General features: G+C 48.7%; 1 protein-coding gene across 3 annotated transcripts in view; it reads right to left on the bottom strand.

Annotated features, from left to right (window-relative positions):
* Window positions 1-9,981: 9,981 nt before the first annotated feature.
* The window catches only part of LOC115188950 (WD repeat domain phosphoinositide-interacting protein 2), a 43,060-nt gene continuing 25,377 nt past the window's right edge, over window positions 9,982-27,664 (bottom strand). For all 3 annotated transcript variants that reach the window (XM_029747779.1, XM_029747780.1, XM_029747781.1), the window contains exons 4-13: window positions 27,043-27,139; window positions 24,769-24,866; window positions 24,423-24,515; window positions 22,689-22,759; window positions 22,217-22,324; window positions 21,456-21,534; window positions 21,277-21,362; window positions 17,490-17,597; window positions 13,807-13,904; window positions 9,982-10,188 (exon numbers count right to left, since the gene is read on the bottom strand). In XM_029747779.1, coding sequence (XP_029603639.1) covers window positions 10,073-10,188; window positions 13,807-13,904; window positions 17,490-17,597; window positions 21,277-21,362; window positions 21,456-21,534; window positions 22,217-22,324; window positions 22,689-22,759; window positions 24,423-24,515; window positions 24,769-24,866; window positions 27,043-27,139 — 954 coding nt within the window. In that variant the 3' untranslated portion in view covers window positions 9,982-10,072. The remainder of the gene's footprint in view (window positions 10,189-13,806; window positions 13,905-17,489; window positions 17,598-21,276; window positions 21,363-21,455; window positions 21,535-22,216; window positions 22,325-22,688; window positions 22,760-24,422; window positions 24,516-24,768; window positions 24,867-27,042; window positions 27,140-27,664) is intronic.

The raw sequence follows: 27,664 nt of genomic DNA, 5'->3' as shown, positions 1-27,664 counted from the left end.
CGATGTGTCCAGTTGGTCCTGATTGCTCCATAGCAGTAGCTCCTCCTAGGGCGATGTGTCCAGTTGGTCCTGATGGCTCCATAGCAGTAGCTCCTCCTATAGCGATGTGTCCAGTTGGTCCTGATGGCTCCATAGCAGTAGCTCCTCCTAGGGCGATGTGTCCAGTTGGTCCTGATGGCTCCATAGCAGTAGCTCCTCCTAGGGCGATGTGTCCAGTTGGTCCTGATGGCTCCATAGCAGTAGCTCCTCCTAGGGCGATGTGTCCAGGTGGTCCTGATGGCTCCATAGCAGTAGCTCCTCCTAGGGCGATGTGTCCAGTTGGTCCTGATGGCTCCATAGCAGTAGCTCCTCCTAGGGCGATGTCTCCAGTTGGTCCTGATGGTGGTATAGCAGTAGCTCCTCCTAGGGCGATGTGTCCAGTTGGTCCTGATGGTGTTATAGCAGTAGCTCCTCCTAGGGCGATGTGTCCAGTTGGTCCTGATGGCTCCATAGCAGTAGCTCCTCCTAAGGCGATGTGTCCAGTTGGTCCTGATGGTGGCATAGCAGTAGCTCCTCCTAGGGCGATGTGTCCAGTTGGTCCTGATGGTGGTATAGCAGTAGCTCCTCCTAGGGCGATGTGTCCAGTTGGTCCTGATGGTGGCTCCTTAGCAGTAGCTCCTCCTAGGGCGATGTGTCCAGTTGGTCCTGATGGTGGTATAGCAGTAGCTCCTCCTAGGGCGATGTGTCCTGATGGTCCTGATAGCTCCATAGCAGTAGCTCCTCCTAGGGCGATGTGTCCAGTTGGTCCTGATGGCTCCATAGCAGTAGCTCCTCCTAGGGCGATGTGTCCAGTTGGTCCTGATGGTGGCATAGCAGTAGCTCCTCCTAGGGCGATGTGTCCAGTTGGTCCTGATGGTGCCATAGCAGTAGCTCCTCCTAGGGCGATGTGTCCAGGTGGTCCTGATGGCTCCATAGCAGTAGCTCCTCCTAGGGCGATGTGTCCAGTTGGTCTTGATGGTGGTATAGCAGTAGCTCCTCCTAGGGCGATGTGTCCAGTTGGTCCTGATGGTTGTATAGCAGTAGCTCCTCCTAGGGCGATGTGTCCAGTTGGTCCTGATGGCTCCATAGCAGTAGCTCCTCCTAGGGCGATGTGTCCAGTTGGTCCTGATGGTGGTATAGCAGTAGCTCCTCCTAGGGCGATGTGTCCAGTTGGTCCTGATGGTGACATAGCAGTAGCTCCTCCTAGGGCGATGTGTCCAGTTGGTCCTGATGGTGGTATAGCAGTAGCTCCTCCTAGGGCGATGTGTCCAGTTGGTCCTGATGGCTCCATAGCAGTAGTTCCTCCTAGGGCGATGTGTCCAGTTGGTCCTGATGGATCCATAGCAGTAGCTCCTCCTAGGGCGATGTGTCCAGTTGGTCCTGATGGCTCCATAGCAGTAGCTCCTCCTAGGGCGATGTGTCCAGTTGGTCCTGATGGCTCCATAGCAGTAGCTCCTACTAGGGCGATGTGTCCAGTTGGTCCTGATGGTGGTATAGCAGTAGCTCCTCATAGGGCGATGTGTCCAGTTGGTCCTGATTGCTCCATAGCAGTAGCTCCTCCTAGGGCGATGTGTCCAGTTGGTCCTGATGGTGGTAGAGCAGTAGCTCCTCCTAGGGCGATGTGTCCTGTTGGTCCTGATGGCTCCATAGCAGTAGCTCCTCCTAGGGCGGTGTGTCCAGTTGGTCCTGATGGCTCCATAGCAGTAGCTCCTCCTAGAGCGATGTGTCCAGTTGGTCCTGATGGTGGTATAGCAGTAGCTCCTCCTAGGGCGATGTGTCCAGTTGGTCCTGATGGTGGCATAGCAGTAGCTCCTCCTAGGGCGATGTGTCCAGTTGGTCCTGATGGTGGTATAGCAGTAGCTCCTCCTAGGGCGATGTGTCCAGTTGGTCCTGATGGTGGTATAGCAGTAGCTCCTCCTAGAGCGATGTGTCCAGTTGGTCCTGATGGCTCCATAGCAGTAGCTCCTCCTAGGGCGATGTGTCCAGTTGGTCCTGATGGTGGTATAGCAGTAGCTCCTCCTAGAGCGATGTGTCCAGTTGGTCCTGATGGCTCCATAGCAGTAGCTCCTCCTAGGGCGATGTGTCCAGTTGGTCCTGATGGTGGTATAGCAGTAGCTCCTCCTAGGGCGATGTGTCCAGTTGGTCCTGATGGCTCCATAGCAGTAGCTCCTCCTAGGGCGATGTGTCCAGTTGGTCCTGATGGCTCCATAGCAGTAGCTCCTCCTAGGGCGATGTGTCCAGTTGGTCCTGATGGCTCCATAGCAGTAGCTCCTCCTAGGGCGATGTGTCCAGTTGGTCCTGATGGCTCCATAGCAGTAGCTCCTCCTAGGGCGATGTGTCCAGTTGGTCCTGATGGCTCCATAGCAGTAGCTCCTCCTAGGGCGATGTGTCCAGTTGGTCCTGATGGCTCCATAGCAGTAGCTCCTCCTAGGGCGATGTGTCCAGTTGGTCCTGATGGTGGTATAGCAGTAGCTCCTCCTAGGGCAATGTGTCCAGTTGGTCCTGATGGTGGTATAGCAGTAGCTCCTCCTAGGGTGATGTGTCCAGCTGGTCCTGATGGCTCCATAGCAGTAGCTCCTCCTAGGGCGATGTGTCCAGTTGGTCCTGATGGTGGTATAGCAGTAGCTCCTCCTAGGGCGATGTGTCCAGTTGGTCCTGATGGTGGTATAGCAGTAGCTCCTCCTAGGGCGATGTGTCCAGTTGGTCCTGATGGCTCCATAGCAGTAGCTCCTCCTAGGGCGATGTGTCCAGTTGGTCCTGATGGCTCCATAGCAGTAGCTCCTCCTAGGGCGATGTGTCCAGTTGGTCCTGATGGTGGTATAGCAGTAGCTCCTCCTAGGGCGATGTGTCCAGTTGGTCCTGATGGTGGTATAGCAGTAGCTCCTCCTAGGGCGATGTGTCCAGTTGGTCCTGATGGTGGTATAGCAGTAGCTCCTCCTAGGGCGATGTGTCCAGTTGGTCCTGATGGTGGTATAGCAGTAGCTCCTCCTAGGGCGATGTGTCCAGTTGGTCCTGATGGTGGTATAGCAGTAGCTCCTCCTAGGGCGATGTGTCCAGTTGGTCCTGATGGCTCCATAGCAGTAGCTCCTCCTAGGGCGATGTGTCCAGTTGGTCCTGATGGTGGTATAGCAGTAGCTCCTCCTAGGGCGATGTGTCCAGTTGGTCCTGATGGTGGCATAGTTTGCCCACAGCTTCAACCCCGGCATCTGATTTTAAATCTTTACACTGTTTGGACTTTGGTCACCTGAATGTCAGTTTAGGTGGCCCACCCAAGGATTACAATGGCAGACAAATCCCTGGGGAATATTAATCATGAATACATAGAAAACCTTGTTGTTCCATGTACAATAGATTTAAGAGAGATACTCTCAATGATCGGTTATGAAAAGCCAACTGACATTTACTCCTGAGGTGCTGACCTGTTGCACCCTCGACAACTACTATGATTATTATTATTTAACCCTGCTGGTCATTTATGAACATTTGAACATCTTGGCCATGTGCTGTTATAATCTCCACCCGGCACAGCCAGAAGAGGACTGGCCACCCCTCATAGCCTGGTTCCTCTCTAGGTTTCTTCCTAGGTTCTGGCCTTTCTAGGGAGTTTTTCCTAGCCACCCCTCATAGCCTGGTTCCTCTCTAGGTTTCTTCCTAGGTTCTGGCCTTTCTAGGGAGTTTTTCCTAGCCACCCCTCATAGCCTCGTTCCTCTCTAGGTTTCTTCCTAGGTTTTGGCCTTTCTAGGGAGTTTTTCCTAGCCACCGTGCTTCTACACCTGCATTGCTTGCTGTTTGGGGTTTTAGGCTGGGTTTCTGTACAGCACTTTGTGATATCAGCTGATGTAAGAAGGGCTATATAAATACATTTGATTTGATTTAAGAGTGTTCTTTATAAAAGTGGTGGTGCATTGCATGATGGATGGTTGTCATCCGAGCGAATCATTTCAATTCAAATGTAGTCCACTCCGGACCAGCTAAACGTTCACATTAGCAAAATAAGAATTATACAACCCAAACACAACACTCACTGTTGTTGTTCCAAATGTATGACTATTGATCTGACGTTAATCAGGACCGCCCTGATCAACAGTCACAAAGGGCTTTACAGACACCCGGCCTAAAACCCTCAATGAACAAGCAATGCAGAGGCAGAAGCACAGTGACGACCTGGCTAAGCTTGATCAGCAGGGGTCTGGGACAAGGAAGAATGCCCGGTGAAATCAGCCCAGGGGTTCACAGCTACAGGCGGATCGGCTGCACGATCAGGGGCTCAGGTATTATAGCTAGCTGGTTGATGTCGTAGGGACAGCGAAAGCTTAGCTTGAGGCTGTACGGGAGACGAGCATCACTCACTGTAGTTAAACGAACACAGACTCTGGCATAAAGAGTAAAAAACAAGACTTTATTCCACAGGTTTTCAGTATGTACAGGTAGCCACAGATCTTCAGGTAAGTAACTAAACTAAAGGTAAGTATCTTTAGGTAAGTAACTAAACTAAAGGTAAGTATCTTCAGGTAAGTAACTAAAGGTAAGTATCTTCAGGTAAGTAACTAAAGGTAAGTATCTTCAGGTAAGTAACTAAACTAAAGGTAAGTATCTTCAGGTAAGTAACTAAACTAAAGGTAAGTATTTTCAGGTAAGTAACTGAACTAAAGGTAAGTATCTTCAGGTAAGTAACTAAAGGTAAGTATCTTCAGGTAAGTAACTAAAGGTAAGTATCTTCAGGTAAGTAACTAAACTAAAGGTAAGTATCTTCAGGTAAGTAACTAAAGGTAAGTAACTAAACTAAAGGTAAGTATCTTCAGGTAAGTAACTAAACTAAAGGTAAGTAACTAAACTAAAGGTAAGTATCTTCAGGTAAGTAACTAAAGGTAAGTATATTCAGGTAAGTAACTAAACTAAAGGTAAGTATCTTCAGGTAAGTAACTAAACTAAAGGTAAGTATTTTCAGGTAAGTAACTAAAGGTAAGTATCTTCAGGTAAGTAACTAAACTAAAGGTAAGTATCTTCAGGTAAGTAACTGAACTAAAGGTAAGTATCTTCAGGTAAGTAACTGAAGGTAAGTATCTTTAGGTAAGTAACTGAACTAAAGGTAAGTATCTTCAGGTAAGTAACTGAAGGTAAGTATCTTTAGGTAAGTAACTGAAGGTAAGTATCTTAAGGTAAGTAACTAAAGGTAAGTATCTTCAGGTAAGTAACTAAAGGTAAGTATCTTCAGGTAAGTAACTAAACTAAAGGTAAGTATCTTCAGGTAAGTAACTAAACTAAAGGTAAGTATCTTCAGGTAAGTAACTAAAGGTAAGTAACTAAACTAAAGGTAAGTATCTTCAGGTAAGTAACTGAAGGTAAGTATCTTCAGGTAAGTAACTAAAGGTAAGTAACTGAAGGTAAGTATCTTCAGGTAAGTAACTGAAGGTAAGTATCTTCAGGTAAGTAACTGAAGGTAGTATCTTCAGGTACAGAGATAACAAAAATGAGGACAGGGTCAGAAAACCATATGGCTCCACTGCTCATCTGCAAGTGACCCAAAAAAAAAACCTAGATACAGGCTAGCCAGAAGGTTCTAATGCTTGCTAGCTAGCTAGCTAGCATCAGCTTTGTAGTGGTTATGCTATGTGGAAACACTTGTTTTAATTCTTCCCGTCATCTTCCTCATCAACGCCTTGCTGTATATTTTAAATCCTCTGAATATTATTGTTGCTATTCTATAAAATCATTTCTCTGTAATTAATATTACCTGATTGAGCTAATCATGTAAATGTAATTAACTAGAAAGTCGGGGCACCACGAAAGAGTGTTTATAGAGCTGTTATCTTCCGAATAAACTCTTAAAGACCTAGTAATATTTTACGTCAGTAGCAGTCAATATTTAATCCTCACCTTATTTAGTCTCATCTGAAAGTTGTACATTCTTGGTAATCTTCACGAAACTCTGGCTAACAAGTTGAATCAGCAATAGAACATTTGGTTTAATTATTTATTTACTAAATACCTAACTAATCACACAGAATTACATCTACACAGAATGAATCATACATTGATGGACCTGGTGAACGGAGCCGATATAGCGGCTGGTTACACAAAGAAAAGGGGGAGGGGTTTGAGTGAAAGAGCGGGAAGACTGAGGAACAAAGGGAGAAGCTAAGCTTTCGTAAATACATTATCTTATGCATTCTAAATTACCGGCCAATTGAATTAAGGTGAATGCAATAAATATTTACTCTGAGCTGCGCTTCGGTAGATTGGTTGTCGACGGAAGGCCGTTTTTTTTTATCCAGCATGGATCTCTGGTGGTAGAATGGATACTTGGTAGTACTGTTGTCGTGTGGTAGGACAGTTACTCTGTCCGTCCTCTCCTAGCCCACGTCTACAGTTGCTGCGCTAACGCGACGGCTAGGAGGTATCACTTCTTTAGTGAATAAGAGTTCAAAATTAATACCAAGTTGCCATACTTTAAGCTCATGCTATATTCTGGCTGGTATAGTATATTCATCCATCCAGGGTGTAGGTCGTCACCGTCACATTGAAATTCGATGCTAATTTCGTTAGATTCTTGCTGAGGTTGGCTTAGTTCTGTAGGTGGTCTTTGTCCTTTCAACATGGGGACCTCAAGTCCACACGTCCTTGGAACAGCTTATTATCTGAGCCCTTTTAACGTAGGACTGTCGCCCTAACGTCCTCGAAACAGAAAGTTACATTTTCGCCAAGGGCTTTATATAGGAGGGGGAGAGAAGGGCGTGTTTCATAGTTTATCAAATCAAATCAATTTATATAGCCCTTCTTACATCAGCTGATATCACAAAGTGCTGTACAGAAACCCAGCCTAAAACCCCAAACAGCAAGCAATGCAGGTGTAGAAGCACGGTGGCTAGGAAAAACTCCATAGAAAGGCCAAAACCTAGGAAGAAACCTAGAGAGGAACCAGGCTATGAGGGGTGGCCATTCCTCTTCTGGCTGTACCGGGTGGAGATTATAACAGCACATGGCCTAGATGTTCAAATGTTCATAAATGACCAGCATTGTCAAATAATAATAATCATAGTAGTTGTCGAGGGTGCAACAAGTCAGTAACACAAGAGTAAGTGTCAGTTGGCTTTTTCATAGCCGATCTTTGAGAGTATCTCTACCGCTCCTGCTGTCTCTAGAGAGTTGAAAACAGCAGGTCTGGGACAGGTAGCACGTCCAGTGAACAGGTCAGGGTTCCAGCAGGTCTGGGACAACAGGTCTGGGACAGGTAGCACGTCCGGTGAATAGTTTATAATAGTTTATAACCATTATAGTTTATAACCAATGTCTGTTCACATGGGCGGGGCCTACTGAGTTGAGCATAGTTTACTCTATGACAACCCGTTCTCTCATTATTAAGAAGCTAAATTACATTTCATCTTTTCACAAATAGTTTCATATTTAAACATTTAAATTGCACAACAATTCCATGTGAATCTGATAACTAGAATGTGTAGACTTTCCCAGATACAGTTTATGTCGTCCTGTCATCAGTCTTAATGTCCCAGACGCCAACTGATCTGACATCATATTCATTAAGTACCAATGCATATTTTCAACTGGTTCTATTACCGAAATATGGTTCCTTTCCCCCCACTTGTTTGATGTTCCCAGACTCTTTATGTTTAACAAAGGCTTTTCAAGAGTCCTTCAGTAGAGTCAGAGAGAGAGGGGAAGAGAGAAAGGTATTTATGGGGGGGGGTCATAAACCTTACCCACAGGCCAACGGCATTACATTATTTTGCTAGTAATTTTAACAAATATTATTCATATTTAACAGTGTAAAGCAGCGCACCTCCAGACCGGAACCTCGAAACGTCAAAGGACATTCTAGAATGACAACACTTTACCTGATTGGTCAGTAGAAGTAAAAACCTTGGCCTATCAGAGCTGTGGTGTTTTTCCTCTGCTGCTGCTGCTTGAAGAACAGCTCTTACAAGCATATCATTTATGTTTTACTACTACAAAACACTTTGGCAGAGGTTAAGTCAGTCAGTAAATTAGTAACACAACTCAGAGAGCACAGATTGGACATCTGCAAATGTAGTTCTGACTCACAGAAGATTCACCAGGCGCATCGCTGTGTAGAGGAGACACCTACTCTCAGGTTTAGTAAAAAAAGAGTTGCATTCTTGCAAATTTGATTTTAAATTTATTCACATATCAAGTTACGTTTCCAAGTATTCTTCACAAAACACGTTACTAACCCTTTCGAGTGTTGCATTAATGTCCAAAAGAAGTCCCAAAACTGATTATACAAGTGCAGCTTATATTTTACAGGTGCAAATCATACGTTACATGCCTGTACACTTAAGGCACTATTTTACCTCCATATATATATATATTATATATATTTGGGCCCATATCCCTTGCATGCAATGACTACATCAAGCTTGTGACTCTACAAAACTCCTTGGATGCATTTGTAGTTTGTTTTGAGTCCTCTAATAGAGAGACAGAGAGAGACAGAGACAGAGACAGAGAGAGAGAGAGAGAGAGAGAGAGAGAGACACAGAGAGAGAGAGAGAGAGAGAGAGAGAGAGAGAGAGAGAGAGAGAGAGAGAGACAGAGAGAGAGACAGAGAGAGAGAGAGAGAGAGAGAGAGAGACAGAGAGACAGAGAGACAGAGAGACAGAGAGACAGATAGAGAGAGAGAGAGAGAGACAGAGAGAGAGAGAGAGAGAGAGAGAGACAGAGAGAGAGAGAGAGAGAGAGAGAGAGACAGAGAGAGAGACAGAGAGAGAGAGAGAGAGAGAGGGAGAGAGAGGGAGAGAGAGAAAGGACATCAACATGAAGGACGGAGAGACATGTCTGTTACATCAACATGAACTTTATTTATTTTATTTATTTCACGATCGACACCGTTTCAACATTTTATACAAAAAAAAACCACGAATCATTAGAAAACGTCTGGTCACGTGACCCCCTGTCCGTCTAGCCGCTCCACCTCACCCCCAGAGGATCATGGGAAGGCGTGTGTCCGACGAGACCCAGTGGACATGCCCCGCCTTGATGACGTCACTACCTGTTGTTTTCTGACCAATCAGACATCACCTCCAGGAATGTAGGCCTCTATTGGCTAAACATCCCTGAGCTACAGCCCTGATGGAGGAATCAGCACCATCGAAGTTTACAACCCAATAGGAATCCCCACCCAGTTGACTACTTTAAAATGGTGGATGATGGCAATGTCCATGCTAAAACAGGTTATATACACACATGATGAGTCCTCTATGTCTATGGATTAAAACACACACCTCAGAGAAATGACGGAATTCAATTCCTCACCCGATCAGACACTGGTCTGACTGATCTGTCAATCGATTTCATCTGCCAATGTCTGAAGGCCTCAGAGAGAGGGGGCAGGGCTTGTCCACTGAGCCTTCATCTGATTGGGTAGCCAGTAAGCGACTGGGGAAGCTAACGTATGCTAATGTACATGCCCAGCACACACACACACACACACACACACACACACACACACACACACACACACACACACACACACACACACACTTCAGAGGTCCTTGTTAGAGCGTTGCGTAGCGTTCTGGTCTTGGCACATGTACATGCAAAGCTACAGAGTCACCTGCACAGGTAGAGGGAGGGGGGAGACAGAGAGGGAGGAGGGGAGACAGAGAGGGAGGAGAGAGGGGACACAGAGAGGGAGGAGGGAGGAGACAGAGAGGGAGGAGAGAGGGGGGAGGAGGGACACAGAGAGGGAGGAGAGAGGGAGGAGGGGGGAGACAGAGAGGGAGGAGGGAGACAGAGGGAGGGGGAGACAGAGAGGGAGGAGGGAGACAGAGAGAGAGGAGAGAGGGAGGGAGACAGAGAGGGAGGAGGGGGGACAGAGAGGGAGGGGAAGACAGAGAGGGAGGAGGGGAGACAGAGAGGGAGGAGGGAGACAGAGAGGGAGGGAGAAACATGTGTACATCCACAGACAGACGGACAGAGGCGCTGTTGAACGCTGAGAGTTTTTAATCCCACCCTCCATGTTACATGTTCCTAGCAGCACCAGAGGGGCTCTCTGATTGGTTTCTGTAGCCGTCAGTCAGTCCGTCTCCAGGATGAGTGGCGGCTGCTCCTCATTCTCATCGTCCAATCGCAGATCGCTGAGGTCATCCTCTAGTCCCGCCCCTCCCACTACACCCGCCTCCTCACAGTAACCTGAGGAGAGGACATGGGATAGAGGTCAAGAGTCAGAGTGGAGGGATACCCTGCTGGGATACCCTGCTGGGAAACCCTGCTGGGAAACCCTGCTGGGATACCCTGCTGGGATACCCTGCTGGGAAACCCTGCTAGGATACCCTGCTAGGATACCCTGCTGGGATACACTGCTGGGAAACCCTGCTGGGAAACCCTGATGGGAAACCCTGCTGGGATACCCTGCTGGGATACCCTGCTGGGAAACCCTGCTAGGATACCCTGCTGGGATACCCTGCTGGGATACCCTGCTGGGAAACCCTGCTGGGAAACCCTGCTGGGATACCCTGCTGGGAAACCCTGCTGGGAAACCCTGCTGGTAAACCCTGCTCGGGATACCCTGCTGGGATACCCTGCTGCTACCAGACCAAGTGGAGGGATACCCTGCTGCTACCAGACCACGTGGAGGGATACCCTGCCGGGATACCCTGCTGCTACCAGACCAAGTGGAGGGATACCCTGCTGCTACCAGACCACGTGGAGGGATACCCTGCCGGGATACCCTGCTGCTACCAGACCAAGTGAAGGGATACCCTGCTGGGATACCCTGCTGCTACCAGACCAAGTGGAGGGATACCCTTCTGGGATACCTGCTGGGATACCTTGCTCCTACCAGACCAAGTGGAGGGATACCCTGCTGCTACCAGACCACATGGAGGGATACCCTGCTGGGATACCCTGTTGCTACCAGACCAAGTGGAGGGATACCCTGCTGCTACCAGACCAAGTGGTGGGATACCCTCCTGGGATACCCTGCTGCTACCAGACCAAGTGGAGGGATACCCTGCTGGGATACCCTGCTGCTACCAGACCACATGGAGGGATACCCTTCTGGGATACCCTGCTGCTACCAGACCAAGTGGAGGGATACCCTGCTGCTACCAGACCAAGTGGAGGGATACCCTGCTGCTACCAGACCACATGGAGGGATACCCTGCCGGGATACCCTGCTGCTACCAGACCAAGTGGAGGGATACCCTGCTGCTACCAGACCAAGTGGTGGGATACCCTGCTGGAATACCCTGCTGGGATACCCTGCTCCTACCAGACCAAGTGGAGGGATACCCTGCTGCTACCAGACCACATGGAGGGATACCCTGCTGGGATACCCTGCTGCTACCAGACCAAGTGGAGGGATACCCTGCTGCTACCAGACCAAGTGGTGGGATACCCTGCTGGGATACCCTGCTGCTACCAGACCACATGGAGGGATACCCTGCTGGGATACCCTGCTAGGATACCCTTCTGCTACCAGACCAAGTGGAGGGATACCCTGCTGCTACCAGACCAAGTGGAGGGATACCCTGCTGGGATACCCAGCTTCTACCAGACCAAGTGGAGGGATACCCTGCTGGATACCCTGCTGCTACCAGACCAAGTGGAGGGATACCCTGCTGCTACCAGACCAAGTGGAGGGATACCCTGCTGGGATACCCTGCTGCTACCAGAACAAGTGGAGGGATACCCTGCTGGATACCCTGCTGCTACCAGACCACATGGAGGGATACCCTGCTGGGATACCCTGCTGCTACCAGAACAAGTGGAGGGATACCCTGCTGGATACCCTGCTGCTACCAGACCAAGTGGAGGGATACCCTGCTGGGATACCCTGCTGCTACCAGACCAAGTGGAGGGATACCCTGCTGGGATACCCTGCTGCTACCAGACCAAGTGGAGGGATACCCTGCTGGATACCCTGCTGCTACCAGACCAAGTGGAGGGATACCCTGCTGGGATACCCTGCTGGGATACCCTGCTGCTACCAGACCAAGTGGAGGGATACCCTGCTGGATACCCTGCTGCTACCAGACCAAGTGGAGGGATACCCTGCTGGATACCCTGCTGCTACCAGACCAAGTGGAGGGATACCCTGCTGGGATACCCTGCTGGGATACCCTGCTGCTACCAGACCAAGTGGAGGGATACCCTGCCGGATACCCTGCTGCTACCAGACCAAGTGGAGGGATACCCTGCTGGGATACCCTGCTGCTACCAGACCAAGTGGAGGGATACCCTGCTGGGATACCCTGCTGGATACCCTGCTGCTACCAGACCAAGTGGAGGGATACCTTGCTGGATACCCTGCTGCTACCAGACCAAGTGGAGGGATACCCTGCTGGGATACCCTGCTGCTACCAGACCAAGTGGAGGGATACCCTGCTGGGATACCCTGCTGGATACCCTGCTGCTACCAGACCAAGTGGAGGGATACCCTGCTGGATACCCTGCTGCTACCAGACCAAGTGGAGGGATACCCTGCTGGGATACCCTGCTGCTACCAGACCAAGTGGAGGGATACCCTGCTGGGATACCCTGCTGGATACCCTGCTGGATACCCTGCTGCTACCAGACCAACTTCTGTCAGTAAGTTCAGTACTACTACTACAAGGCTGTCATTGTAAATCAGAATTTGTTCTTAACTGACTTGCCTGGTTAAATAAAGGTTACATAAAACATTAAAGAAACTGCCTTGTTCAGGGGCAGAACGACAGATTTTTACCTTGTCAGCTCGGGGATTCGAACCAGGGATTACTGACCCAACGCTCTAACCACTAGGCTACCTGCCCACCCCTCTAACCACTAGGCTACCTGCCCCCCCCTCTAACCACTAGGCTACCTGCCCCCCCTCTAACCACTAGGCTACCTGCCCCCCCCTCTAACCACTAGGCTACCTGCCCCCCCCTCTAACCACTAGGCTACCTGCCCCCCCTCTAACCACTAGGCTAACTGCCCCCCCCTCTAACCACTAGGCTACCTGCCCCCCCCCTCTAACCACTAGGCTACCTGCCCCCCACTCTAACCACTAGGCTACCTGCCCCCCCCCTCTAACCACTAGGCTACCTGCCCCCCCCTCTAACCACTAGGCTACCTGCCCCCCCCCTCTAACCACTAGGCTACCTGCCCCCCACTCTAACCACTAGGCTACCTGCCCCCCCCTCTAACCACTAGGCTACCTGCCCCCCCCCCTCTAACCACTAGGCTACCTGCCCCCCACTCTAACCACTAGGCTACCTGCCCCCCACTCTAACCACTAGGCTACCTGCCGGCCCCTCTAACCACTAGGCTACCTGCCCCCCCCTCTAACCACTAGGCTACCTGCCCCCCCCCTCTAACCACTAGGCTACCTGCCCCCCCCCTCTAACCACTAGGCTACCTGCCGGCCCCTCTAACCACTAGGCTACCTGCCCCCCCCCCCCTAACCACTAGGCTACCTGCCGGCCCCTCTAACCACTAGGCTACCTGCCGGCCCCTCTAACCACTAGGCTACCTGCCCCCCCCTCTAACCACTAGGCTACCTGCCCCCCCCTCTAACCACTAGGCTACCTGCCCCCCCCCCCTCTAACCACTAGGCTACCCGCCGGCCCCTCTCCCCGCCGGCCCCTCTCCCCGCCGGCCCCTCTACCCGCCGGCCCCTCTCCCCGCCGGCCCCTCTCCCCGCCGGCCCCTCTACCCGCCGGCCCCTCTACCCGCCGGCCCCTCTAACCTGCCGGCCCCTCTCCCCGCCGGCCCCTCTACCTGCCGGCCCAGGTAGCCTAGCGGTTGTCCGGGGCCAATTTGACTAACGGCGCCCTGGGCGTGTACCTTTCATCCCAGCAGTGTTGTAGGCCTGTGCAGTAAGGGGTCGGTCATGTGACCCCTGTTCCAGGATCTCATTGGGCGGCTCAGCACTGCCGTCCAACCTGAGCAACACAGAATGATTTCATTTCATATACCAGTGTGTTACCTGTTACCTGTGTTGTTTCATCAGTGTGTGTTACCTGTGTTGTTTCATCAGTGTTACCTGTGTTGTTCCAGTGTTACCTGTGTTGTTTCACCAGTGTTACCTGTGTTGTTTCAGTGTTACCTGTGTTGTTTCATCAGTGTTACCTGTGTTATTTCATCAGTGTTACCTGTGTTGTTTCAGTGTTACCTGTGTTGTTTCAGTGTTACCTGTGTTGTTTCAGTGTTACCTGTGTTGTTTCATCAGTGTTACCTGTGTTGTTTCATCAATGTTACCTGTGTTGTTTCAGTGTTACCTGTGTTGTTTCATCAGTGTTACCTGTGTTACTGTCAGTGTTACCTGTGTTGTTTCATCAGTGTTACCTGTGTTGTTTCAGTGTTACCTGTGTTGTTTCAGTGTTACCTGTGTTGTTTCATCAGTGTGTGTTACCTGTGTTGTTTCATCAGTGTTACCTGTGTTGTTTCATCAGTGTTACCTGTGTTGTTTCATCAGTGTTGCCTGTGTTGTTTCATCAGTGTTACCTGTGTTGTTTCATCAGTGTTACCTGTGTTGTTTCAGTGTTACCTGTGTTGTTTCAGTGTTACCTGTGTTGTTTCAGTGTTACCTGTGTTGTTTCATCAGTGTGTTACCTGTGTTGTTTCATCAGTGTGTTACCTGTGTTGTTTCAGTGTTACCTGTGTTGTTTCATCAGTGTTACCTGTGTTGTTTCTTCAGTGTTACCTGTGTTGTTTCAGTGTTAGCTTTGTTGTTTCAGTGTTAGCTGTGTTGTTTCATCAGTGTTACCTGTGTTGTTTCATCAGTGTGTTACCTGTGTTGTTTCATCAGTGTGTTACCTGTGTTGTTTCAGTGTTACCTGTGTTGTTTCATCAGTGTTACCTGTGTTACTGTCAGTGTTACCTGTGTTGTTTCATCAGTGTTACCTGTGTTGTTTCATCAGTGTTACCTGTGTTGTTTCAGTGTTACCTGTGTTGTTTCATCAGTGTTACCTGTGTTACTGTCAGTGTTACCTGTGTTGTTTAATCAGTGTTACCTGTGTTGTTTCATCAGTGTTACCTGTGTTACTGTCAGTGTTACCTGTGTTGTTTCAGTGTTACCTGTGTTGTTTTTTCAGTGTGTTACCTGTGTTGTTTCAGTGTTAGCTTTGTTGTTTCAGTGTTACCTGTGTTGTTTCATCAGTGTTACCTGTGTTGTTTCATCAGTGTTACCTGTGTTGTTTCATCAGTGTTACCTGTGTTACTGTCAGTGTTACCTGTGTTGTTTCATCAGTGTTACCTGTGTTGTTTCATCAGTGTTACCTGTGTTGTTTCAGTGTTACCTGTGTTGTTTCAGTGTTACCTGTGTTGTTTCATCAGTGTTACCTGTGTTACTGTCAGTGTTACCTGTGTTGTTTCATCAGTGTTACCTGTGTTGTTTCAGTGTTACCTGTGTTGTTTCAGTGTTACCTGTGTTGTTTCATCAGTGTTACCTGTGTTACTGTCAGTGTTACCTGTGTTGTTTCATCAGTGTTACCTGTGTTGTTTCAGTGTTACCTGTGTTGTTTCAGTGTTACCTGTGTTGTTTCATCAGTGTTACCTGTGTTGTTTCAGTGCTACCTGTGTTGTTTCACCAGTGTTACCTGTGTTGTTTCATCAGTGTTACCTGTGTTGTTTCATCAGTGTTACCTGTGTTGTTTCATCAGTGTTACCTGTGTTGTTTCAGTGTTACCTGTGTTGTTTCAGTGTTACCTGTGTTGTTTCATCAGTGTTACCTGTGTTGTTTCATCAGTGTTACCTGTGTTGTTCCAGTGTTACCTGTGTTGTTCCAGTGTTACCTGTGTTGTTTCAGTGTTACCTGCGTTGTTTCAGTGTTACCTGTTTTGTTCCAGTGTTACCTGTGTTGTTTCAGTGTTACCTGTGTTGTTTCAGTGTTACCTGTGTTGTTTCAGTGTAACCTGTGTTGTTCCAGTGTTACCTGTGTTGTTTCAGTGTTACCTGTGTTGTTTCAGTGTTACCTGTGTTGTTTCAGTGTTACCTGTGTTGTTTCGTCAGTGTTACCTGTGTTGTTTCATCAGTGTTACCTGTGTTGTTTCATCAGTGTTACCTGTGTTGTTTCAGTGTTACCTGCGTTGTTTCATCAGTGTTACCTGTGTTGTTTCAGTGTTACCTGTGTTGTTTCATCAGTGTTACCTGTGTTACGGTCAGTGTTACCTGTGTTGTTTCATCAGTGTTACCTGTGTTGTTTCAGTGTTACCTGTGTTGTTTCAGTGTTACCTGTGTTGTTTCATCAGTGTTACCTGTGTTGTTTCAGTGCTACCTGTGTTGTTTCACCAGTGTTACCTGTGTTGTTTCATCAGTGTTACCTGTGTTGTTTCATCAGTGTTACCTGTGTTGTTTCATCAGTGTTACCTGTGTTGTTTCATCAGTGTTACCTGTGTTGTTTCAGTGTTACCTGTGTTGTTTCAGTGTTACCTGTGTTGTTTCATCAGTGTTACCTGTGTTGTTCCAGTGTTACCTGTGTTGTTCCAGTGTTAACTGTGTTGTTTCAGTGTTACCTGCGTTGTTTCAGTGTTACCTGTTTTGTTCCAGTGTTACCTGTGTTGTTTCAGTGTTACCTGTGTTGTTTCAGTGTTACCTGTGTTGTTTCAGTGTAACCTGTGTTGTTCCAGTGTTACCTGTGTTGTTTCAGTGTTACCTGTGTTGTTTCAGTGTTACCTGTGTTGTTTCAGTGTTACCTGTGTTGTTTCGTCAGTGTTACCTGTGTTGTTTCATCAGTGTTACCTGTGTTGTTTCATCAGTGTTACCTGTGTTGTTTCAGTGTTACCTGCGTTGTTTCATCAGTGTTACCTGTGTTGTTTCAGTGTTACCTGTGTTGTTTCAGTGTTACCTGTGTTGTTTCATCAGTGTTACCTGTGTTGTTTCATCAATGTTACCTGTGTTGTTTCATCAGTGTTACCTGTGTTGTTTCATCAGTGTTACCTGTGTTGTTTCAGTGTTACCTGTGTTGTTTCATCAGTGTTACCTGTGTTGTTTCATCAGTGTTACCTGTGTTGTTTCATCAGTGTTACCTGTGTTGTTTCAGTGTTACCTGTGTTGTTTCATCAGTGTTACTTGTGTTGTTTCATCAGTGTTACTTGTGTTGTTTCATCAGTGTTACCTGTGTTGTTTCATCAGTGTTACCTGTGTTGTTTCAGTGTTACCTGTGTTGTTTCATCAGTGTTACCTGTGTTGTTTCAGTGTTACCTGTGTTGTTTCATCAGTGTTACCTGTGTTGTTTCATCAGTGTTACCTGTGTTGTTTCAGTGTTACCTGTGTTGTTTCAGTGTTACCTGTGTTGTTTCATCAGTGTTACCTGTGTTGTTTCAGTGTTACCTGTGTTGTTCAGTGTTACCTGTGTTGTTTCAGTGTTACCTGTGTTGTTTCAGTGTTACCTGTGTTGTTTCATCAGTGTGTTACCTGTGTTGTTTCAGTGTTACCTGTGTTGTTTCATCAGTGTTACCTGTGTTGTTTCAGTGTTACCTGTATTGTTTCAGTGTTACCTGTGTTGTTTCATCAGTGTTACCTGTTACCTGTGTTGTTTCATCAGTGAACACTCTCCTCCCTCCTGGGGGTCCAGGTTATAGAGGTACAGATATCCATCAGCTGCTGCTACCAAGAGACGAGGAATCTTCTGGATCCTACACACACACACACGCGCACACGCGCACACACACACACACACACGAATCAGACTGTGTGCGCTTCCCAGTGTGTGAGTGTTATAGCTTGATGAAATCGTCAAAACGTTTTCACGATAAATTTACCCATTTTTCTGAATAACGATAAATACAACGCTATGTTATTATTCACAGTTACTTTCCAACAGGCCGACTCGTTTTAACATGGGAGGCCCCGAGGCCGACTTGTCCGTTAATGGGAGGGCCCCGAGGCCGACTTGTCCGTTAATGGGAGGGCCCCGAGGCCGACTTGTCCGTTAATGGGAGGGCCCCGAGGCCGACTTGTCCGTTAATGGGAGGGCCCCGAGGCCGACTTGTCCGTTTTAACGTGGGAAGACCCCCGAGGCCGACTAGTCCGTTTTTAACGTGGGAGGACCCCGAGGCCGACTCGTCCGTTTTAACGTCGGAGGGCCCCGAGGCCGACTTGTCCGTTTTAACGTCGGAGGGCCCCGAGGCCGACTTGTCCGTTTTAACGTGGGAGGGCCCCAGGCTGACTTCTCCGTTAACCTCTACGGGCTAGGGGGCAGCATTGAGAATTTTGGAAAAAATATGTGCCCATTTTTAACTGCCTCCTACACCACCTCAGAAGCTAGAATATGCATATTATTGTTCAGGTTTGGATAGAAAACACCCTAAAGTTTCTAAAACTGTTTGAATGGTGTCTGTGAGTATAACAGAACTCCTATGGCAGGCAAAAACCTGAGAAGGTTTCATGCAGGAAGTACCCTGTCTGACAAGGTGTTGTTGTTCTTGCTTCTGTTTATTGAAGAGTCAGGATCTTAGCTGTAACGTGACAATTCCTAGGGCTCCAATAGGCTCTCAGAACCCGGGAAAAACCTGAACGATGACGAGGCAGCCTCAGGCTGAAACACATTATCTCTTTTTCCAACTGTCCCATCAGGGGACAATAGAATTAGGCGCATGCGCGATTCGCCCCCGTGGAGTATTTTCATTCGGCTGTTTAGCTAATTGCAGATTCCCGGTCGGAATATTATCGCTTTTCTACGAGATAAATTGCATAAAAATTGATTTTAAACAGCGGTTGACATGCTTCGAAGTACGGTAATGGAATATTTAGACATTTTTTGTCACGTTCTGCGCCATGCGCACGACCGTGATTTAGCATTCTGATAGTGTCTAGAACGCACAAACAAAACGCCGCTGTTTGGATATAACGATGGATTATTTGGGACCAAACCTACATTTGTTATTGAAGTAGAAGTCCTGGGAGTGCATTCTGACGAAGAACAGGAAAGGTAAGACCATTTTTCTTATAGGAAATGTGATTTTGGTGAAGGCTAAACTGGGTGGGTGTCTAAATAGCTAGCCCGTGATGGCTGGGCTATGTACTTAGAATATTGCAAAATGTGCTGCATCCGAAAAGCTATTTTAAAATCGGACATATCGAGTGCATAGAGGAGTAATGTATCTATAATTCTTAAAATAATTGTTATGTTTATCGTGAGTAATTTAGCAAATTGTTAGTAAATTCCCCGGAAGTTTGCGGGGGGTATGCTTTTTCTGAACGTCACATGCTAATGTAAAAAGCTGGTTTTTGATATAAATATGAACTTGATTGAACAGACATGCATGTATTGTATAACACAATGTCCTAGGTGTGTCATCTGATGAAGATCATAAAAGGTTAGTGCTGCATTTAGCTGTGGTTTTGTTTTTTGTGACATTATATGCTAGCTTGAAAAATGGGTGTCTGATTATTTCTGGCTGGGTACTCTGCTGACATAATCTAATGTTTTGCTTTCGTTGTAAAGCCTTTTTGAAATCGGACAGTGTGGTTAGATTAACGAGAGTCTTGTCTTTAAATAGCTGTAAAATAGTCATATGTTTGAGAAATTGAAGTAATAGTATTTCAAACGTTTTAAAAATCGCGCCACTGGATTCAACTGGCTGTTACGTAGGTGGGACGAATTCGTCCCGCCGGTCCCATAGAGGTTAATGGGAGGGCTCTAGGCTGACTTCTCCGTTAATGGGAGGGCTCCAGGCCGACTTCTCCGTTAACGGGAGGGCTCCAGGCCGACTTCTCCGTTAACGGGAGGGCTCCAGGCTGACTTCTCCGTTAATGGGAGGGCTCCAGGCCGACTTCTCCGTTAACGGGAGGGCTCCAGGCCGACTTCTCCGTTAACGGGAGGGCTCCAGGCCGACTTCTCTGTTAACGGGAGGGCTCCAGGCCGACTTCTCCGTTAATGGGAGGGCTCCAGGCCGACTTCTCCGTTAACGGGAGGGCTCCAGGCTGACTTCTCCGTTAATGGGAGGGCTCCAGGCTGAGTTTTTCCAGGGAAGACATGTTCTAACATGTTCAGGGAATGAATGATGGGTAGTTGAATGTGCAACATGGTAAATAGGATCCAGAATGATCAGATTTATTTTGGCTCTTTAGAGATTCATTTTCCCGCATGTTTTAGAGGAAGTGGGAACTCAAAAACACATCAGCTAGATTGATAACTCAAAATATCATAGTTGCTCGACGGCCGTGCGATTGATCGAACAGTAAATTGTACGTTCTCCAACAACGTTGCTTGGTAGACATTGGTATAAAGAACACGTGCTGATTCCCCAGCGAATGGCTTCCCTGCGTTTGTAAAGTGGTGGTGTTTCCTCAATATCCCCCATCTTTAACACCAGTAACAGATGTTAAAAACGGTCTTCCAGCTTTTACTACATTTGAAATGTTGCTCAACTGTAGTACGCTGATCCCTCCCTTCATCCCGCGGGACAGGGAGGACAGGAAGTGAGGACAGGAAGTGAGGACAGGAAGTGAGGACAGGAAGTGAGGACAGGAAGTGAGGACAGGAAGTGAGGACAGGCAGTGAGGACAGGCAGTGAGGAGAGGAAGTAAGGACAGGAAGTGAGGACAGGAAGTGAGGACAGGAAGTGAGGACAGGCAGTGAGGACAGGCAGTGAGGAGAGGAAGTAAGGACAGGCAGTGAGGACAGGAAGTGAGGACAGGAAGTGAGGACAGGAAGTGAGGACAGGCAGTGAGGACAGGCAGTGAGGACAGGCAGTGAGGACAGGAAGTGAGGACAGGAAGTGAGGAGAGGAAGTGAGGAGAGGAAGAGAGTGTGTTAGAGAACGTCCCAGTGTGTGTTAGAGAACGTCCCAGTGTGTGTTAGAGAACGTCCCAGTGTGTGTTAGAGAACGTCCCAGTGTGTGTTAGAGAACGTCCCAGTGTGTGTTAGAGAACGTCCCAGTGTGTGTTAGAGAACGTCCCAGTGTGTGTTAGAGAACGTCCCAGTGTGTGTTAGAGAACGTCCCAGTGTGTGTTAGAGAACGTCCCAGTGTGTGTTAGAGAACGTCCCAGTGTGTGTTAGAGAACGTCCCAGTGTGTGTTAGAGAACGTCCCAGTGTGGGTTAGAGAACGTCCCAGTGTGGGTTAGAGAACGTCCCAGTGTGGGTTAGAGAACGTCCCAGTGTGTGTTAGAGAACGTCCCAGTGTGTGTTAGAGAACGTCCCAGTGTGGGTTAGAGAACGTCCCAGTGTGGGTTAGAGAACGTCCCAGTGTGTGTTAGAGAACGTCCCAGTGTGTGTTAGAGAACGTCCCAGTGTGTGTGAGAGAACGTCCCAGTGTGTGTGAGAGAACGTCCCAGTGTGTGTGAGAGAACGTCCCAGTGTGTGTTCTCACATGGCCAGGGCACAGATGTTCTTGTGTCCAGAGAAGGGCAGTCGTACGGTGGCGAAGGCTCGTCCCTGGGTGAACATCTCTGTTACCTGGTGCACACAGAGGAGACATGGTCACACACACACACACACACACACACACACACACACACACACCCTCTCTCTAAACGAAGTCCCACTCACCTGAGAGGGCAGGTAGGTGGTGGAAGCCATCAGGACCTTCCCAAAGTATCCACCCCATGTAGTAGGTTCCTCCGCTGGCCTACACACCATGATGAAAAACAGGACAATCAACATCTCCTCCGCTGGCCCACACACCATGATGAAAAACAGGACAATCAACATCTCCTCCGCTGGCCTACACACCATGATGAAAAACAGGACAATCAACATCTCCTCCGCTGGCCTACACACCATGATGAAAAACAGGACAATCAACATCTCCTCCGCTGGCCTACACACCATGATGAAAAACAGGACAATCAACATCTCCTCCGCTGGCCTACACACCATGATGAAAAACAGGACAATCAACATCTCCTCCGCTGGCCCACACACCATGATGAAAAACAGGACAATCAACATCTCCTCCGCTGGCCTACACACCATGATGAAAAACAGGACAATCAACATCTCCTCCGCTGGCCTACACACCATGATGAAAAACAGGACAATCAACATCTCCCCTGCCGGCCCACAGGACAACATCTCCAATCAACATCTCCTCCGCTGGGGGGCGGGTGAAGGGGGCGGGGGGAGGGTGAAGGGGGCGGGGGGAGGGTGAAGGGGGCGGGGTGAGAGTGAAGGGGGCGGGGGGGGGGTGAAGGGGGCGGGGTGAGAGTGAAGGGGGCGGGGGGGGGTGAAGGGGGCGGGGTGAGAGTGAAGGGGGCGGGGGGGGGGGGGTGAAGGGGGCGGGGGGAGGGTGAAGGGGGCGGAGTACTTACTTCTCTTTCTGAGTCTCCAGTTTGAAGATGTGGACTGTCTCTGTGTTACTGGATGCTGATAGGTAGAGGCCTTCAATACTGAAGGCCAGGGAACAGATAGACACACACCTAACACACACACACACACACACACACACACACACACACACACACACACACACACACACAGCTCATTTAATATCGTCCACTATTAAACACATATTACTATATAGAGGGGAATGAAGGAGAAGAGAGAGCAACAAGGAGGAGGAGGGAGAAGAAGAAGGAGGGAGAAGAAGAAGAAGGAGACGTGGACATAGAGATGGATAGAGAATAGGGAGAAGGAGGAGGGAGAAGAAGGAGGGAGAAGAAGAAGAAGGAGGGAGAAGAAGGAGGAGGAGGAGGAGGGAGAAGAAGAAGGAGGGAGAAGAAGAAGAAGAGAAGGAGGGAGAAGGAAGGAGGAGGGGGAAGAAGGAGGGAGGAGGAGTCCTACCTTTTGACTCCTCGACGGAACTCAAACAGTTTCTGTCCCTCAGGGATGGAGAACACACGAATCACCGTCCCCTATCAGATCACAGAGGATACATTACACACCACCGTCCCCTATCAGATCACATTACACACCACCGTCCCCTATCAGATCAGATTACACACCACCGTCCCCTATCAGATCACATTACACACCACCGTCCACTATCAGATCACATTACACACCACCGTCCCCTATCAGATCACATTACACACCACCGTCCCCTATCAGATCACATTACACACCACCGTCCCCTATCAGATCAGATTACACACCACCGTCCCCTATCAGATCACATTACACACCACCGTCCCCTATCAGATCACATTACACACCACCGTACCCTATCAGATCACATTACACACCACCGTCCCCTATCAGATCACATTACACACCACCGTCCCCTATCAGATCACATTACACACCACCGTCCCCTATCAGATCACATTACACACCACCGTCCACTATCAGATCAGATTACACACCACCGTCCCCTATCAGATCACATTACACACCACCGTCCCCTATCAGATCACATTACACACCACCGTCCCCTATCAGATCACATTACACACCACCGTCCCCTATCAGATCACATTACACACCACCGTCCCCTATCAGATCACATTACACACCACCGTCCCCTATCAGATCAGATTACACACCACCGTCCCCTATCAGATCACATTACACACCACCGTCCCCTATCAGATCACATTACACACCACCGTACCCTATCAGATCACATTACACACCACCGTCCCCTATCAGATCACATTACACACCACCGTACCCTATCAGATCACATTACACACCACCGTCCCCTATCAGATCACAGAGGATACATTACACACCACCGTCCCCTATCAGATCACATTACACACCACCGTCCCCTATCAGATCACATTACACACCACCGTCCCCTATCAGATCACATTACACACCACCGTCCCCTATCAGATCACATTACACACCACCGTCCACTATCAGATCACATTACACACCACCGTCCCCTATCAGATCACAGAGGATACATTACACACCACCGTCCCCTATCAGATCACAGAGGATACATTACACACCACCGTCCCCTATCAGATCACATTACACACCACCGTCCCCTATCAGATCACATAGGATACATTACACACCACCGTACCCTATCAGATCACATTACACACCACCGTACCCTATCAGATCACATTACACACCACCGTCCCCTATCAGATCACATTACACACCACCGTCCCCTATCAGATCACATTACACACCACCGTCCCCTATCAGATCACATTACACACCACCGTCCCCTATCAGATCACATTACACACCACCGTCCCCTATCAGATCACATTACACACCACCGTACCCTATCAGATCACATTACACACCACCGTACCCTATCAGATCACATTACACACCACCGTCCCCTATCAGATCACATTACACACCACCGTACCCTATCAGATCACATTACACACCACCGTACCCTATCAGATCACAGAGGATACATTACACACCACCGTACCCTATCAGATCACACAGGATGGCTGATCCCTGATACAGCGAGGTTACATTACACACACAGGATGGCTCAGGGTTAAGGGTCGGGGTTAAGGGTCAGGGTTAAGGGTCGGGGCAGAGGGACCGGCTGACACCACCTCAGCAGTTCAGTGTAACAGTTTAATGTGTCCCCACCTTCTCCGAGGCTGTGGCCAGTTTGGTTCCGCTGGCATCAAACACCACTGCTGCTAATGGACTGTCATGGGCTGGGATCATGTTGGCTGCTCTCTGGAAACACAGATAAACACACAGAGACTGAAACAGCACAGTGGAAACACAGATAAACACACAGAGACTGAAACAGCACAGTGGAAACACAGATAAACACACAGAGACTGAATCAGCACAGTGGAAACACAGATAAACACACAGAGACTGAAACAGCACAGTGAGTAGTAGAGCTAGCCATCTTCAACGTGTGTGTGTGTGTGTGTGTGTGTGTGTGTGTGTGTGTGTGTGTGTGTGTGTGTGTGTGTCGTACCAGGTTGACTGTGTCGAACACCTGGACCTCTCCTATTGTAGCGCTGCCGGGGTAAGCCAGGTAGCAGTTATCACTATTGATGGAGAGAGCACACAGCCCTGGGGAGAGAACACACAGTTATTACAGGAGGACAGAGCACACAGCCCTGGGGAGAGAACACACAGTTATTACAGGAGGACAGAGCACACAGCCCTGGGGAGAGAACACACAGTTATTACAGGAGGAGAGAGCACACAGCCCTGGGGAGAGAACACACAGTTATTACAGGAGGACAGAGCACACAGCCCTGGGGAGAGAACACACAGTTATTACAGGAGGAGAGAGCACACAGCCCTGGGGAGAGAACACACAGTTATTACAGGAGGACAGAGCACACAGCCCTGGGGAGAGAACACACAGTTATTACAGGAGGACAGAGCACACAGCCCTGGGGAGAGAACACACAGTTATTACAGGAGGAGAGAGCACACAGCCCTGGGGAGAGAACACACAGTTATTACAGGAGGACAGAGCACACAGCCCTGGGGAGAGAACACACAGTTATTACAGGAGGACAGAGCACACAGCCCTGGGGAGAGAACACACAGTTATTACAGGAGGACAGAGCACACAGCCCTGGGGAGAGAACACACAGTTATTACAGGAGGACAGAGCACACAGCCCTGGGCAGAGAACACGCAGTTATTACAGGAGGACAGAGCACACAGCCCTGGGGAGAGAACACACAGTTATTACAGGAGGACAGAGCACACAGCCCTGGGGAGAGAACACACAGTTATTACAGGAGGACAGAGCACACAGCCCTGGGGAGAGAACACACAGTTATTACAGGAGGACAGAGCACACAGCCCTGGGCAGAGAACACGCAGTTATTACAGGAGGACAGAGCACACAGCCCTGGGGAGAGAACACACAGTTATTACAGGAGGACAGAGCACACAGCCCTGGGGAGAGAACACACAGTTATTACAGGAGGACAGAGCACACAGCCCTGGGGAGAGAACACACAGTTATTACAGGAGGAACGACCACAACACGACTAAATACAATACGGTTCGATTAAAACGGCTTCAGGTTCCACTAGATGTTGGATCATCGCTGCAGGGGGACTTGCTTCCGTTAAGGAACGAGAGCGTTGGTGAGGTCGGGCGCTGGTGTTGGGCGATTAGGGCCTGGCTTGCAGTCGGCATCCGATTCATCCCAAAGGTGTTCGATGGGGTTAAGGTCAGGGCTCTGTGCAGGCCAGTCAAGTTCTTCCACGCCGATCTCGACAAACCGTTTCTGTATAGACCTTGCTTTGTGCACGGGGGGGACATTGTCATGCGGAAACAGGTTAAGGGCCTTCCCCCAAACTGTCGCCACAAAGTTGGAAGCACAGAATCATCTAGAATGTCATTGTATAACGTAGCGTTACTAATGGGCCTGAACCATGAAAAACAGCCCCCAGACCATTATTCCTCCTCCACCAAACTTTACAGTTGGCACTATGCATTGGGGCAGGTAGCGTTCTCATGGCGTCCGTCAGACTGCCAGATGGTGAAGCGTGATTCGTCACTCCAGAGAACGCGTTTCCACTGCTCCAGAGTCCAATGACGGTGAGCTTTACACCACTCCAGCCGACGCTTGGCATTGCACATGGTGATCTTAGGCTTGTGTGCGGCTGCTCGGCCACGGAAACCCATTTCATGAAGCTCCCGACGAACGAACAGTTCTTGTGCTGATGTTGATTATTCCAGAGGCGGTTTGTAACTCGGTAGTGAGCGTTGTAACCGAGGACAGACGTGTTACACGCTACACGCTTCAGCCGTCCCAGTCGGTGAGCGTGTTGAAAGTCACGGAGCTCTTCAGTACGGGCCATTCTACTGCCGATGTTTGTCTATGGAGATTGCATGGCCGTGTGCTCGATTTTATACACCTGTCAGCAAAGGGTGTGGCTGAAATAAAACCCACTAATTTGAAAGGGTGTCCACATACTTTAGTAAATATATATATATAGATTTAGTTGTAGGTATTTACCTGAGGGGTTGGGAGGAGTCTCTCTGATGCTGTGTAGATTTAGTTGTAGGTTAAGGTATTTACCTGAGGGGTTGGGAGGAGTCTCTCTGATGCTGTGTAGATTTAGTTGTAGGTTAAGGTGTAGATTTAGTTGTAGGTATTTACCTGAGGGGATGGGAGGAGTCTCTCTGATGCTGTGTAGATTTAGTTGTAGGTATTTACCTGAGGGGTTGGGAGGAGTCTCTCTGATGCTGTGTAGATTTAGTTGTAGGTATTTACCTGAGGGGTTGGGAGGAGTCTCTCTGATGGTGTGTAGGACCTTCATGTCTCTGATGTTGTGGATGTACAGAGACTCTTCCAGACATACTATCAGCCTCTGGAACAAACACAAACACAAAATCCTGCTCACGATCACAGATGTCTGTCTGTCTGTCTGTCTGTCTGTCTGTCTGTCTCAGGGTTTCCGTCAGGGCGTATCTACCGACGGCCTGTATCTGTCAGGGAAAAGACCGTTTACTTATTTTTAGACTTCTTACCCAGATAACACACCTGTCTACAGTGTTGTAGCTAGGAGTTTAACACACCTGTCTTCAGTGTTGTAGCTAGCTAGGAGTTTAACACACCTGTCTTCAGTGTTGTAGCTAGCTAGGAGTTTAACACACCTGTCTTCAGTGTTGTAGCTAGGAGTTTAACACACCTGTCTTCAGTGTCGTAGCTAGGAGTTTAACACACCTGTCTTCAGTGTCGTAGCTAGGAGTTTAACACACCTGTCTTCAGTGTCGTAGCTAGCTAGGAGTTTAACACACCTGTCTTCAGTGTCATAGCTAGCTAGGAGTTTAACACACCTGTCTTCAGTGTTGTAGCTAGCTAGGAGTTTAACACACCTGTCTTCAGTGTCGTA

The sequence above is a fragment of the Salmo trutta genome, unplaced genomic scaffold, assembly GCF_901001165.1.
Source record: "Salmo trutta unplaced genomic scaffold, fSalTru1.1, whole genome shotgun sequence".
NCBI classification, from domain to species: domain Eukaryota; kingdom Metazoa; phylum Chordata; class Actinopteri; order Salmoniformes; family Salmonidae; genus Salmo; species Salmo trutta.
Note: the sequence above shows the minus strand (reverse complement) of the source record. Positions and strands in the feature narration are given on the sequence as shown.